Consider the following 16,059-nt stretch of genomic DNA (forward strand, 5'->3'; position numbering starts at 1 on the left):
CTCTTAATATTATCTTGGTGTTGCTGGACACTTTCAACCGCATAGTCTCCATTTATACAAACAGAAAATATTTGCACTACTAACAGGTAAGGCAGAGCTAAAGAAGCTTCGTTACTCAATAGCTTTTTATCTAGATAGATTTGGTGGATTGTTTTTTTGAAGTTGTCATTCACTGGTGAAGAGATTGGACAAGTTAAACACAAAGTACTTCAATAACTACCTAGAGATGCAGTTGTGAACTTGTGTAAGTGGAACACATATGAGTGGGATTGATCAGGAGACTTCTTTCTTGTGCCCTCAGTATAAGGTCAGAAGTAGTAAAATTTTAAAATACAGTATCTTGGGGCATTCTGAAAGAATGTTTTTCCAAGGAAAAGGAAGGTAGCAGTTCACTTTTCTACCAGAAAGGTTCAGTCACTAATTATGCAAGGTTTTTTTCTGTGGGCTTTTGTCTGTTTGTTATCCACTACAAATTCATCAGTGTGCAATTTTATTAAGGGTAATCTAGTTTGCATCTTCATTTAGCAGTTGATTTGATTTTATCAAGACTGCCCAGAGGTACTGATAGAATATCATGTTTCCTTAGATCAATTATTTCTGCTCTGTCCTTGAGTCATCTCCCAGGAAATTTATGGGACAAGGGAAGCCTCTTAGAAATACCGTTGTTATTCATAGTAACTAGTTTTTCAACTGTGTAGATAAATGCAATAAAGAAATAGATTATTTTCTTAGTTCTGGCATGCTATTCTCACAGACAGGGAAAAATTGATACATAAATTCCCCCTGATGACTCCCTGAACTGCTTGCTTTTCAGCCAGTTTGTTAATTATTTTTGAAAGTAATAGTGCACAGCAATCACTGCTAATGGCTAAAATATAGACAAGATGCAGAAAAGCTTCAAAGCATAATGGTAGAATGCCTAAAATCAGGGGATCTTTTATCAACAGGAACATCCTTGACTTTTTCCCTCTACTTAGTGGTGTTCTTTGAACTGTTATCGCTCACTGAAGTTGACTTGACATCATTAGACATTTGATCTGTTGATTTATTAGTAGTTGATTCATAGTGGTTGAATTCCTTATGACTGATACAAGTTTTTTTGATTTTGCTGTCTTGTTCACATTTTGCCCAAGAAAGGAAAGATTGCTGCAAGCTGTCCTTAGTCTTATGCTTTTTAAAAAAAAGGCGTTCCTCTTTTGTTACTCATTTTTCCTCCTCCTTGTTCCAACAGTATTACAGGGATACATCAGCATGCTTCTTGGTGTTCCTGTTATGAAGTACCTTAAAGTCTTAGTTATGATGCCTGTCTGGAATTATGCCATCAATTGAAATTTTTGCTGGGTTGCTTCATACAAGTTTTGGTTTAATTTTTTCCTGAAGTATTGTTACAACAGTGTCATGAAAACTCATTCTCATAATTCTCTTCTACTTCTTGCTGCTTGCTGGGTGATTTTTCTTCATTACACAATGAGTACTGTAAATCTGAAAACAATAGATGAGCCTGAAGTACTGTTTCCACAGAAAGGAGATGGTCAGCAAGACGCAACTGTTGGAATCAATAGCATCTGATCCTTAGAATTATTTTCTTCTAAGCTAGCAACCCATATACTTTCTAGGACTTTATCCTTGACCATTCTTGGGGGATTTTTTTTTTCCTTCTGCTGCCATTTTGGTTTTTTAATAATGTAGGGGGAAGATAGGTAACTTTAAATTCAAGCTTAAATCTCAGAAATTAAATTACTTGTAGCTATAATTTGAGTGAAAAACTGCACATGGAAGTGCTTCTAGGTGACCTGTTTATTTCAGTAAGTTCCTCAAAATAAATATTCACAGGACAAGTGATCTGGGACTTTTTTAAATTTGCATTGTCCATTGTAGATTGTCTCTGTTAATATTCAACCCAAAAAGTAAGAATTAAGAGTATTGACTTTTTTTCCAAAATTGTACTAACCACATGCAGAATTTTTGTAGGTGTTTAGTGATTTATAGCACCTCTTGTTCTTGGGTAGCAAACTTGACATCTGTAAACATGGTATGATTCTCTAAGGAAGAGAGAGCAGAGTTGCTCTGAAATTGTCCAGCTATTGAAAGTCATAAACAAAATTTCTTGGCAATATAAGTGGAATATATGGATCCTCTTGGGGCTTTGACACAAGCTGAGCTCTTGACATCACCAGTGTCAAGACTGAATTTGTTCTGTGCAAAAATTTTTGGATGTAGGTTTACAGGTCAAGTTTGAGCACCCTGATCTATGTAGATGCCTTTGCATTAGGGAGAACAACCAGCAGTGGTTGTGTCATCTTTTTGAAACTCATGAAAGCTCAACAGCAGGGCTGTGTTGCGATAACCAAGCAAGTTTTGAGCAAGATGGAGTCAGAAACAGAAAAGCTGAATTAGCCAGTTACTGTTTGAGTGAATACCTCTCTTCCTCAGCATGTTGAATTAGATGCATGCACCTACCTCAGCATAAAACCATAAATAAGAATAGTTATTGTTGAGTAGCTTGCATAAGTTCTCCCCCTTGCTTACCCTGTGGTAAGTTACCTCTACATTTTTATTCTTATACTGTTTCTCATTACAGCTTGAACTGATTTCTAGCATGTAAAGATGAGTAGCGTTTACTTTCTAGTGCCTATATGCTATTACAGTGAATTGTCTCCTATCAGAGCAGTTTTCTCAATGAAGTATAAAGTTGATTTAATGAAAGAAATTGCAGTAGCCAGCAGCTGTTACATATGTTTTTATTTATAACAGTATGCTACTTCCATTGAGACAGGCCATTGCTTACCTCATGCTATACTACTGCTTCGTAATAATACGTTTCTTGAATGCATAAGCACAGAGGTGATTCAGGAAAGAGACTGTAACTTACAAAGCCCCCTGGGACATTTTTCTGTTTAACACGCCTACAGTGTACATTTAACTCAAAAGGTAAATGTTATCTATCTGATATGTCTGTCTACGCTATACACAAAGTTCTCTTTAAGGCAAATTGATGAAAGAAAATGAATAATTGTATGTGGCAGATGCTAATTATTCAGCTGCAGGAAGCTCTGAGATCCCACTGAAAGGGACAGAGGATAAACATTGAGAGAAAAGGCAAGAAGTCTTTCAGGTTGCAGCAGTGGAGTGGAGGGAGTTCTCATTGGATCCCATTTACCACTAAGGCTTTATGTAAAGGGGATGCTGCCCTTTAACTAATCTACAAAAGTGTGATTTAAAAGCAATTCCTGCCATGCCAGTCTTGCAGCATTTCTGAACTTTCAACTGTGTTTTTCTCTTGCCTTTTCCTCTCTCCTCCCACCACCCTGTGAGACACCTCCCTGCAGTCATTTGCAGCTCGGCAGCTGCATTTAGGAAGGAGGCATTTGTTCTAAAAGACCATCTCCTGGCACTTTGCCTCTGTCAGCATGAGGCTGCTTTTTGTCCCGGTGGGTGGGTGGTGAAACAATTTCTTCTAAAAGGTTCTTGATTATTTTCATAGCGCTTTTGAATGTCTATAGTGGGTATTCTTCTTTCTGAGTTTTACCTGCATGAATTTTTACTGTACTGAGTTACTTTGGCCCCTGTCCAGTTCTGTATTAAGCAAGCTTTGCAACCCAGACAGAATTGCTCTGAAGCTAATTTAAGAGGCTTAAAGAAGATTGATGAGGATTCCCCTTTGAAGAAACGAAACCTCAGATCCCATGGATTTGCTGTGTAGTGGTAATAGTTCTCTATTACTTCTGACTTCTGGTTCCTTTTGTATAGAGGAATACTAAAACTGGTGGTTAGTAAGAGCTGCTCTTACAGGTGGCCATTGGCCGGTTGCCAGAACTGTCCACGGGGCCACTGGTGGTCTTGTACTTGGGTCCATGCCACTGCTGCAATAAATCAGATGTTTTGCTTGTGATGTGCTATATAGCCATTAGTCCGGGACTAATATCAGGTTTTCTGTAAGGTCAGAGGCGATGAGGGGATTGAATGAGCTGTGGTGAGGCGGTGCAGAAGGCAGCGCATGATTCTCTTTGCATAGATGAGATTTCTGCCCTGGCATCTCGAGGATTTCCCCCTGCCTGCCAATGCTGAAGTGTTCAGACTTGCTGGTGTGAAGGCAGGGTCTTTGTGGCTTGCCTTCCTGAAGCACCGAGTGGCAGCTGTTAGGGCTTGTCAGTGGGAGGTGTTGCTGCGTACCATTGTTCAGCCTCGGGCACCGTTAGCTCTGAACCTAAATACAGGTCTGAACACCCTGATGCCACAGCTTGGGTAGGAAAACCTTCTCCAGGGACTACTCCCTTAAGCTTACTCTTCCGGTCATCTTTCAAAGATAGTTGTGTGGGATTATTAAAATAGTGAGCCTTTAGCAAAGCATTCACGATGTTTGGGGAAACATGAGCGACATTATGTAATTTACTATGAATTCCTCATGCTTTTCTATGTAAAAAAATTTCATCATATGTAAATATGATGAGAAATCTTCATCACACGCTTAATGAAGGAAATAATACTGTATGTGAAACTGAACACTTGAAATGCAGTTCCAGAAAATAAAAGACTTGAAGTAGTGATTCCCTTTGATAGGCTGGCCAACACAGTGGTGCCTGCTTCACTGGTGCCTGTGGGTGCTGGGACCGAGCCGGGTGCTGTGGTTCTCTAGCGCTGCCTGGAACCTTGTAGGGGCAGCTAGTGGAATCACAGCAGCCACGGGTGAGGGCAGCCTCTCTTATCCAGAAACAGAAAACAATTGCTAAATCTTATAGGACTGCTACATCCTGTATTTGTTTCAAATGAAAAGGCATGATGTCAGTAAAACGCTACAGAAGACACTGGAACAAAACTCATTTAAAAAGCATTCTCATGATGTTATTAAACCTAAATTATTGAACAAGCATTTTTAATAAGGAGTATTCCAGTATCATGTATATGCCTTTTTAGTTGCTCTTTGTAAAATTCTTTGGCGTTTTGTACAATGGATGTCAATCTAATGACAAGTGTCACTCTTACCTGGTTTTGATCAAGCACACAAAGACATGGAAAGAATTGATATCTCTGGTATGTAGTACCTAATCTTGGAAGAGAGGCTGAGAGAGACTTTTTTAGAATCACTGGTGGCTTTCTAAGAATAATTAGCCTACGGTGACTCAGAGAGTGTTTTCAAGTCCCAGAAGTCAAAGTTTCTTTTCATATGTAAAATTGAGGTATTATCTGCAGAAATAATTATTTCTGAAAAGCCAAACTAATCACTTTTTAATTGGATTTTATTTCTTTGCCAGTAATGAGCGAGTCTGAAAAATTATAAAAGGTTTCTAGACATTCAGATATTGTTCACAGTTTTAAAATATTTGCATTAGACCCATTTGCATAAGCTTAGTTTTTATTTGGGTTTTACAGTGGTATTTCAAAACTTGTGTTGAATCTTGCCATTGTAAGGTTAATTTTAAATATGTACAAGTTTGGGGTTCTTTTTTTTGCTTAGAAGGATTTTGGGGTTTGTAAAACTGAGATGATGTCAGGTGTACATGCACTTTTTTCTCCCAACACAATTTTAATTACATACATCTTTTGAGCTCTCCATTATATAAACAGAGAAAACATGTCTGAAAGAAGTGAAATGGAATAATTACAAATTGCTGAGTGTTTTCAATTTTTAGAAATGGAAGTTTCTATTAAATTTCAGTAGTTTTAGGTATTTTTAATTATGTGTCACAGTGTGAGTATTCAGGCAGATTAGTTTTATTTCTTTATTTGTTGTGATGATTGTATCACTTGCTTTAATATTAAAGATACTGATTTCATATTTACTCACAAGACAAGTCACAGTGGGTGACTGCCAAAATTAGTTTTGGTTCTGTGTGTCTGGCTATATTATCTCTATAGACAAATGAAAGAAAAACTTTGTCTTCAACCTCTCTCTTTCAAATCCTCTTAGTTTTTCAAAAGCTACAATACATAGTTTTGCCTCCTGGTGACTTGAGATGGAGAGGATGCTTCTTGTCACTGCAGAGGCAGAAGTAGGTAAACTTGGAAGTCTTTCTGAATTTAGGTCTGTGTCTACAGCGCTGGCTGATCGCTCCCCTCTTCCCTAAGTGAAGATGCACCTAACATAATACTGCACATGTAAAGCAAATAATGATTAGGAGGACAAAGATGTCCCCAGGGGTGAATGTATAGAACTTTTTTTATACTACTTAACGCCTGAGTATTTACAAACCCTATCACACAGCCATTAACTGTATTTACTTGTAAAACTTACTCTATAAAATGTGTTGGAAGTAAACTTCCATTGTCTTTTTTATGTGAAAATGAAGTGTAAATTGCTTTCAAATGACAAATTTATATAAAAAAAACAAACAACAAAACAAACAACCCCCCCCCCCCAACAACAGCTCAGAAAACCACGAAACACCACTCTGTAAATGTATATGTATGCACTAAAGAAGAATGACTCAGATTGGGTTTTGTGTGGCTTGTATAGCTTAATTTTCGTGTAGTTCATAGTAATGAGTAATTGTGTGAACAGTGTTGCTTTCTTCCTGGGTCATAAGAAAAAGCAGAGGGGCTATAAATTTATGCCACAGGTTCCAGCATCTGAATTGAAAGTGATTCTGGCACTGGGACCCTGCTGCCATGTGACAGATAGGGACATTAGTGTGAGACGAAGTGAGCTACAACTATTTCAGTGCTCTTGTACTGGTCCGGTGGTATGCTCCTAGAATAGCACGAAGGGTTGCCTGCAGCAGGAGTGCCCTGTCAACCACACAGCACTGCTGGTGCATTCCTGGAGGTTGAAAATCTTTATTTTTAGCATGTCCCTCCTTGAATGGTGAGTTTCAGCATTCATAATATGTCTGAAGCATTATTATTCCAAAATCACTTTGCTAATTTGTCCTCCTCTTATATGTGCTAATGGCTGTAGTGACATGTGTATCTGAAAATACATGAGCAATGAGTAATATAATGTGACCAGTACAAGTGGATCACTTCTATCTGTGATAAAGCAGAAAACAGTAGTACCCTTTTATGAGCGTTCACTGCTGTAAAAGCCGACAGCTTCTAAAATTAGGCATGAAATACCATCTTGAGAAATCCTTTTTTTTTAGGGCTTGCCCTTTCCAGTTTACCTTAATCTTTGAGATAGAGGCACTGTCCCTTTATTGGTGACATGAATAAACCATTTGACTTGCTTCAGAGATAACACCTAATTTAAAGGTGAGATTGAATCAGTTGTTGAAAATAGTCTATTTGGAGAAGCTTAAATGGCTTCACATATCTTGGTGTCTCACTGAATTGATTTCCACCCCACTCCCATTTGTTCCTCTCAGAGGGAGAGGTAATCATTATTTTAACAAAGATAAGAGCGAAAACTCTTAAATTGCAAATGTCACCTTGACGTGCATCTTTTTTTTTGAGTTTTCATTTAATGGTATGTTACTGATGATGATAAAAGCCCTACTGAAGTCAGTTTTCAGAGTTTTTAAAAAATACCCCCTTTGTTAAAGAAGCAGTAAAATTAGTGGCATCCTTTAATCATTGGGAAAGGACTGGCCAACAACAGTAAGTTGCTGGAAACACAAGAGGGCCAGGTGCTCACTTCGTGTGAATTGCCAGCAACAACTGGAGCTGATATATGGCATTTTAGAGGGGAGTCTCTCTGGAGCTCCTCATTGCCAGCCTCAGCAGTTTTTCTGTCCATCAGATATTTTATTTGTTTATAGTGTTTAGCTAAACACTTAAAATGAAAATCCTTTGTATTCTACTGTTGTGAGTTCTGATGAGCACTTGTCAGTAAAGGTACAGTTGCGGCAGTAGTTAGAAACTGATTTTATCTGTGTAAAAATGCCTTCAGGCTTTTGTTCTGGATTTTTCCATCTGCTGCAAACTGTGAAATGCTGAATTTTATCTAGAAAATGTCTAGAGGTTTTGGTGAAGCCTTCAGAGGTAGATGTGGTTTCATTTGAAATGGCTTACATTTCCTTAGCAATGATTAAACTGAAATTAAATGTGATTATTTTGTTTTCAATGTGCTATGTGGATTTACATGTTTTGCATTACAGGCAATGCTCAGAATAAACGTGTTGCACAGGTTCAAATTACTGTTGATGTTCATGTGTTATAAAAATAGATCCTGTTGATCGTGTGCTTTATAAAGTATGTTAGGTCTGTTTCCCTTAAAAGCACAGAGGTTGTAAACATGCAACAAAATTATACGAATGTCATTCTTAATGTACTGCTGCTTTGTTCTAATTAGACTAGAAGCTGCAAATAATGATGCTAAAACCAAAGCAATGAAAAGTAGTCAACCAGAACTTTAGGACAAGTAGTAAACTACGTTCGAAACCATGTGTTTTGCTTGACTGGCAAAGTCAGACATGCTCAGTCCTAAATTAGAGTTCGCAGGCAGATACATGCATAAGAACAAAAAGATATGGGAACTGTGTTAAGCAATTGCAGTCTATGTTTGTGTACGTGGAATTTAGCTTTTACATTCACACAGTGCTGTGGCAGTAATAGAAAGAGATATGAAAGTATGTGCTGCATGGATACTCCGGTGTTTTGGGAGCTGATTTCCTGAGAGGCAGCAGGCAGTTCAGTTGTCTTGCTGGATGGATTTGGGGGCTCTGCAGGGTTAGTGCTCCTGCTGGATGGATTTGGGGGCTCTGCAGGGTTAGTGCTTCTGCTTCTAGCTGCTAGGTAATGCCTAAAAACCCACCAAGTGCCACAAAAGTTTCTGTTATGACTTACGTTACCACCCTGATGAGATGAAGAGGTCACTGAGACAACCTGGAAAGACTGCCCAATGCTTAGTCCACTTTTGCTGGATACAGACTTGCTTTTGGTGAATTCATGCTGCATATGCAGGTGTTGAGCAGTCAGCTTTTTGCTGTTTTCACAAGTCTTAGTAAGAAACAGTGTCTTCAGCTCTTCAGAGTTTAGTCTTTTGGCTTGAACCTGGTACGTGGAGTGACTCCATTGAGTAATGTTGTTAATGCCAATGTATTAATACTAAAACCAAAATACTGTGAGTTTTAAAATATCTTTGGCCTGTTGCTTGTGATTATGTTTTTGCAAGCAAGGCCTGCTGCACCAACTGATGTAAAGGAGTTCTCTGTGATTTCAGCAGTAAAGACCAGATCTTCAGAGTTTTCTCTGTTACCCAAACCAATGCAGTGTTTAGTGGGGTCACACTAAATTACCACCCTACCATGAGTTTGTTTCTTCCCTATCCACTGTTCTCTAGTGTCTGAAATTCTGAATTTTTAAAAAAGGATAAATTTTTAGAAATTATAATTTTAGATGATTGGAAATCTGGTTTTAGTTTTGTTTGTTCTCCTTGCCAGCTCAGTCTTTGCTGCTTTCACATATGATGGACCATGCAGGTCTTGTGTTTTCACAATGCAGTCTTCCCTTGCAGAGAATTGTATTGTTTTTGTAGAATTTTCTCAAACCCCCTTGTATGTAGAATTGATGGATAAGATATGTAAAAATGATACTGTCATACCCTCTGTATTGTCTCATTTTGATACATTTTCCAGAGCCATTAAACAACCAAGCGGGTAATGGCCATTGCTGAACCTGACCTAGGCAATTGGTGCAGATTGCTCGGAAAGTTTTACCTGTTGGCCACCATGGAAGTGATCACCTCTGATTTTTGTTAACAGCAGTTGTGCAAAGTTACGACAATAACAGCATTTCATATTTCTTTTTCTCTTGTCTTAGGTTTTCTACCCTAGCAAAGATGGTACTAAGATCCCGATGTTTATTATTCACAAGAAAGGAATTAAACTGGATGGTTCTCACCCTGCCTTCTTGTATGGATATGGAGGCTTCAACATATCAATTACACCAAGCTACAGGTATGTGGGGTAATTTATACCTTTTTTTGAAGTGTCTGGTATTAACAACTGTCACAGGCTGAGGCCGGGGTAGACTATGGATCTGACAGAGTAATGCATTTCAGGGCCCTGAGGAGCAAGATGAGGGCCTTAAGGACTGCACACCAGTGTCCAGGCATCATTTGTCTGATTCTGAATTCAAGGGTTTTGCCCAGTGTCCCAGAGCAGAGAAGTGCTGTGCTCTTCTGAGGTTTACAGCAGGCACCCTGCCCTATACCTTAACCTATTCCTGCTCTGTCACTGAGCTCAACAGAAAAGCATATAGATGTACGTTAAGCAAGTCATTGAGCCTTTTACTGAACTAGTAACATACGAAGTTTTCTTTTTTCCAAGTTACACAGTTACCTATGTCTAAATATTATAGAAAAATCACATATTTGTTTAAATGAATGTAAATAATTTAAATTTGGCTGTATTTTCATATTATACTTTTGAGATTACATCAGAAGCAAAATCCTACTGTGTTCCCATTTTATCAGGAAAGAGGATATTCTGTCTTGAGATGCATAAGATACGGGCTCTGCATATGCAAAGCAACTAATTGTAAAGCAAAAATGCTGCGTGCAAAATAGGTTTTGTAGCCCTCAAAAGCCATAAGCTTTATTGAGTAGATGATTGCTTTAAAGCAAAGGCTTATTTGTTCAGCAAGGGAGTTTGAATAGACTTACCAAGAGGCAGTGACTGTCTGTAATACTTAAGAAATGCTTCTAGGCAGTCAGGGGAAAACCAAAGTGCAGAGGACTGGATGGAGGGCTGTTTTTCAGATAGCAGAAGAGCAGCTCACCAACACAAAAAAAAATCTATTATGAAACAGTCCTATTAAGTTTAGGTGCTACCAGTCTTGCTTTAGAATCGGCACATTTCAAGCAATCCTTTGTAGTGCGTGCTTTTCCAGGTCACTGTGATTGTATTCCTCAATAGCATTTACAGTTTCTTGTCCTTTCTAGTGAATACCTTGTCTAACAATGGACTTCCTTTCTTGTGTTCTGTGATTATTTGAAAGCTTTTTATCTGCCTTGTAAAGCTATGTTTTTAATTTTCTGTGGTTTTAGAGAGACACAATTATATAACCAGAATCATTTTAAAATTCCTTTTTAGATTAGGTTCAAGCACTGATTTATTACAGTTTATTGTAGATGCTGAAAACTGTGATAGAACTTACCATGTTTCTTTTTTAAAGTAAATATTATGTATCTATTGATTTAAGGTAAAATTTCACGTACTGCAGAGCTGACACAAGCTGGCTGCTGGCAGAAGGAGAAGGTATTTCACAGTGCCTCCTTCCACCTCCCATCCATTGGCCCTGGTGCTTACTGGATCCTTTGCTAAGCTGATCTGCTTCACAAGAATGGCAGAAAACTGTCCCATCAAAACTGAGTGGGTGGTTTTCTGCCATTTTGGCAAGTTAAAATTAACTCTCATGGAAGTCTAGCAAAGAGCAGCAAGAGGGTGCAGCTGACTTAGAAGAGAGGAAGATGGGAGATGGGAACAGTGACGTATGTCTTCCTGAACCCTATGAAACTTTTATTATACAGTTCATAAAATAAGAATATGAATCTGTAACAATCCCTTAAAACTAAATGTACAGAGAACTATCAGTCACTTTCAGATCAAAATACGTTATCCCACTGACAATGTAAATAAAACACAATTGACCACATCTCCCGTATCATTCTCTCCTTGTAATATCAACATGTCCCTTCTCATCCTTTCTCTCTCTAAAGGAAAAATAAGATAATCCAAAGCCTTTAAATACATCATTATGGTTAATAACCTGAGAATTGAGTACTCTCTGAGGAATTGTGTTCCAAAAGTAGGCAGGCAAGATCAGAGAAAGAAAATCGTTCCAGAGAACTTATGCTAGGAAGGCAGGATGTCCAGTTCCCCCTTTACCTGGCAGATTCAAGTAATGTTTGACCACATCCCTGTTAGTACATACTGCAGTATTCCACAAGGAGTTCCCAGGTCCACGTGCTGTTCCAGCCACAGCCCAACACCATGATTCAGTCTTTTTTTTTTGTTTTTTTTGTTTTTTTGGTTTTTTTTGTAGACGACCCACAGGCACAAGTGCTAGAAAGCAGCCACAGGATGGTCAAGGCTGAGGCATCATTCACCTGATCCTGAGCTGAGGCTTAGCTATGGAAGTGCGACTAAGTAGTAGCCTTTAAAAAAATCAATCAAACAAACAAGTTCCTGAACAAATATTCCTGATATTGTATTTGAACTTGAGGCTCTTGCAACTTTTCACAAAGCACTCATCTTCTCAAACAGTGGTTTGTTTCTGTCCTGTATTTCTTCAAGCCAGTACAATGTTTTTTACTGGTATTTAACACCAATTAACATGAGCCAGCACTCTGACTTGGGGAGCGTATTTCTGCTTAATTCAGAAACTGGTATAGCATTTCATTTTTTCTCCAACACAAAAAATGAAAATAAAACCTTCTTCACTGAAAGCAATAGAAACAAACCAACAGGTTAGACGATTCTGAAATAACGATGAGAATGATAGTCCAGCGTCATTAAGTCAGTTACAGTAGCAGTTTATTTTTGAATCCAAGCATGCATCTTTTATATGCTCCTCTGGACTGAAGAGCTACATTTGGTAGCATTTCGAGTGTGGTGCCTGCTAGAGCTGTCGTTAATTGTACAGCCTGCATAGTGAGTACAAGTGAAAGCTGATGGAACTGACACCAGTGGCTTGGCAGAGCTGCTGGGGAAATGCCATCACAAACCTGCCACTAATGCCTCAGATTCAGCTAATTACCCTACAGGAACCAACCTGTTTCCCTTCACTGTTCTGTATGTGCCCGTGTGGGTACAGGAGAAGCAATTCCTAATGCATCTTGGAATACAGCTGATTGTGAAGCGGACTGTGAAATTGCGTTTCGGTGCTACAGGGCCAGGTTGTACCAAGCCTTCAAGTAAAGAGGTGGTGCAGGGAGAGACTGTAAGCCCAGAGAAAGGGCAGGCAACATAGCAGCTGCTGGCAGGGTGCAAAATTACTCTTTTCAGTTAAGATTACTATTTGCTACCACTCCCTCCTGCTGCGTAAAAGCCAAGAAAGGAACCAAGTGCAGTGACTCAGGATTTTTTCCCCATAACCAGTGCACTATCCCACATTTCTCCGTCAACTGTAATACCTGACAGCAGATCAGTAGTTCTGGGAATGCATTCTTGCTCCCTGAAGCACAGCTCCTTATGTTTTTTCTATACTGTAAAAAACAGTACCTGTTTTCTTATTTTTTGTTATGCTCTTTAAGAGTGACAGGGTCTGGAAGGAGCTCTCCGGGGAAGAAACAATCTTCTGCTTCCTCCACTGGCTGCTTCCTGACCCTCTTGCCCTTTCCTTTACTCTTTTTATTTATGCTGCTCCCAGGAGAGAAGGAAAAACAGGGATAATGAGCAAAAGGCTATAGAGACTGTTGGAAAGAGCTGAGAGCCAGACTTCCCTCTGCAGAATGAGGCATTTCGTAGGCATTCACGGCGACTGGGCAATTTGCTGTGACTCAGACACCAAGCTGACTTGGAATCAAATCTGGAAGCAAGAACCCACCTGGAAGAACACAGGAGGCAGTAGCAGTGTTGTGTATGACACTTGAGTTTTGTTCTGTCTCATCACTTGGAATTTTCACTTTTTTAAAAGTCCTGATTAGATACTTAAAAAAACTGGTTCCTTGAAATTATAAGTCACTTTGAGAAATCTTGTTGCAAGATGTAGGCAAACCTACCTCAAAGTATTCGTCAAGTTAGGGTCCTGTCTCACTTTACTACTGACCATACCAGGGTAGGTATTAATTAATAGTCATTGGCAGTGACATTACTAGATGTATATGTTGGAGTATATGGGGTAATCACAGAATGGTCAGGGCTGGAAGGGACCTCTGGAGATCATCTGGTCCAACCCCCTGCTAAAGCAGGTTCTCCCAGAGCAGGTTGCACAGGATCTTGTCCAGGCCGGTTTTGAATGTCTCCAGAGCAGGAGACTCCACAGCTTCTCTGGGCAGCTGGTTATAGGGTTCTGTCACTCTCAAAGCAAAGATGTTTTTCCTCATATTCAAATGGATCTTCCTGTGCTGCAGTTTGTGCCTGTTGCCCCTTGTCCTGTCACTGGGCACCACGGAAAAGAGCCTGGCCCCGTCCTTTTTGACGCTCGCCTTTAAGATATTTGTAGACACTGATAAGATCCTCTCCCAGTCTTCTCTGCTCCAGGTTAAACAGCCCCAGCTCTCGCAGCCTTTCCTCATCAAGGAGATGTTCCTGTCTGCTCATCACCTTCATAGCTCTCCAGTGGACCCTCTCCAGTAGTTCCCTGTCTCTCTTGAACTGGGGAGCCTAGAACTGGACACAGCACTGCAGATGCAGCCTCACCAAGGCAGAGCAGAGGGGCAGGATCACCTCCCTCAACCTGCTGACCATGCTCCTCCTAATGCACCCCAGGATCCCATTGGCCTTCTCGGCCACCAGGGACACACTGCTGGCTCATGGGCAGCTTGCTGTCCACCAGAACTCCCAGGTCCTTCCCCACAGAGCTGCCTTCCAGCAGTTCAGCCCCAGCCTGTACTGGTGCGTGGGGTTATTCCTCCCCAGGTGCAGGACCCTACACTTGCCTTGGCTGAACTTCATTGGGTTCCTCTCCGCCCAGCTCTCCAGCCTGGCCAGGTCTGGCTGGATGGCAGTGCTGCCTTCTGGGGTGTCAGCCACTCCTAGTTCTGTATCACCAGTGAGCTTGCTGAGGGCACACTCTGTCCCTTCATCCAGGTCACTGCTGAGTCAGTTGAGCAGGACTGGACCCAGTACTGACCCTGGGGCACACCGCTGGCTGCAGGCCTCCAGCCAGGCTGTGCTGCTGATCGGAACCCTCTGAGCTCTGCCATTCAGTCATCAATCCACCTCACTGTCCACCCATCTAACCCACACTTATGGATGGAAAACACTAATATTTTCAGAAGTGCCTAAATCCCAGTATTATTGTTGAGAGTGAGCACAGATGCACTAAACCTTACTTCTAATTTGGTCAATATAATGATTGTTATCAGACTCTGGATTTTATCCATTTAGTCTGTATGACAAAAATTATTTGCTTGTGGAAATGGGGGACTAGCTTCCTGTAATGAGTACTGCATATCCTGTGAGATCCTAAGTCACTTAGACCCCTCCAAAAATTATCAAGGTACCATCTCTGCTCGAGGAGTCCATGGACAGGACAGGATTGCACTCAGTACTTTGGTTTGTGTTGATCCCATGTTCTTTGCTCGTTAAATATGCTGATCCTTCAGATGGGCACAGTTCCTTTGAGCAGATGAAAGAGGATGGACTCTGTTCTGGAATTTTTTATTTTTTTAAATACTCTGAGGCAATATATATGCGTAGCAAGCTCTTACCTTACTTGCAATTGTTATATTTGCTACCTTTGATTACTAGATCAAATAAGTTTGGACCAGAAAGTTTCTATTGATTTTGTTGGGGACAGAGACAGTGAAAAGTGCAGAATATTCTGGGAGGCTTTGTGGCTCTAACATACCAAAAATGAAGAAGCCATAATCTCGTAAGGCAACCTACTGTCAGGCTACTCCACATTAGCTGTGTAGCAGCCTGTTGAAATTAGGCATCCTGGAGTTTGACAGAATAATGCTCTTTGACTTTTGCACAGTGTGCTTATAGAATATCCACCTTGCATCTGATGAACATGTTGCTGCAATCTAAGGAAAATACAATTCACAGTGATGGACTTCAGAATCGATTTTACAGAGGCAGAGATAATTCATGCCTCCTGAACCATCTGATGGCCACAGATAACCAGCCTAGGTGGAAAGTTTTTCCTTTGATGGATTATGAAAATACAGGAATCTTTTATCAGTTATCCTTCTGCTTTTCTTTTTGTTTCCCTAATCCTTGGTATATACTCTCAAGAAAAGTGCTAGTACATAGATAATTGCTTTGGGAGGTATGAAGAATTTACTTGTTTTGATACTACATCCATGTGAGACACACTGTAGGGCTACTGTCTTTCAAGACATTTCTGATAAGCAGTAGAGGGACTTAAAGGTGAAAAGGCCCAATCCTTGCTTTTGTGGTTGGATAGGATTAAGTTCTGCAGGCATTGGTTTCTTGCATGAGCAAAGATTTCAAGTAAATAAGAAATTTAAACCTGCTGGAGGGGAAAAAAAAGTCTTGTTGAGATTAAATT

At 40.0% G+C, this 16,059-nt stretch overlaps 1 protein-coding gene across 1 annotated transcript in view; it reads left to right on the forward strand.

Annotated features, from left to right (window-relative positions):
- PREP (prolyl endopeptidase) overlaps positions 1–16,059 on the forward strand; it is a 113,887-nt gene that overhangs the window by 82,950 nt on the left and 14,878 nt on the right. Inside the window, exon 11 of the mRNA XM_080389847.1 lies at positions 9,697–9,833. Within this exon, the coding sequence (XP_080245973.1) occupies positions 9,697–9,833 (137 nt within the window). The remainder of the gene's footprint in view (positions 1–9,696; positions 9,834–16,059) is intronic.

The sequence above is a fragment of the Falco punctatus genome, assembly GCF_963210335.1.
Source record: "Falco punctatus genome assembly, chromosome: 5".
Classification (NCBI taxonomy): domain Eukaryota; kingdom Metazoa; phylum Chordata; class Aves; order Falconiformes; family Falconidae; genus Falco; species Falco punctatus.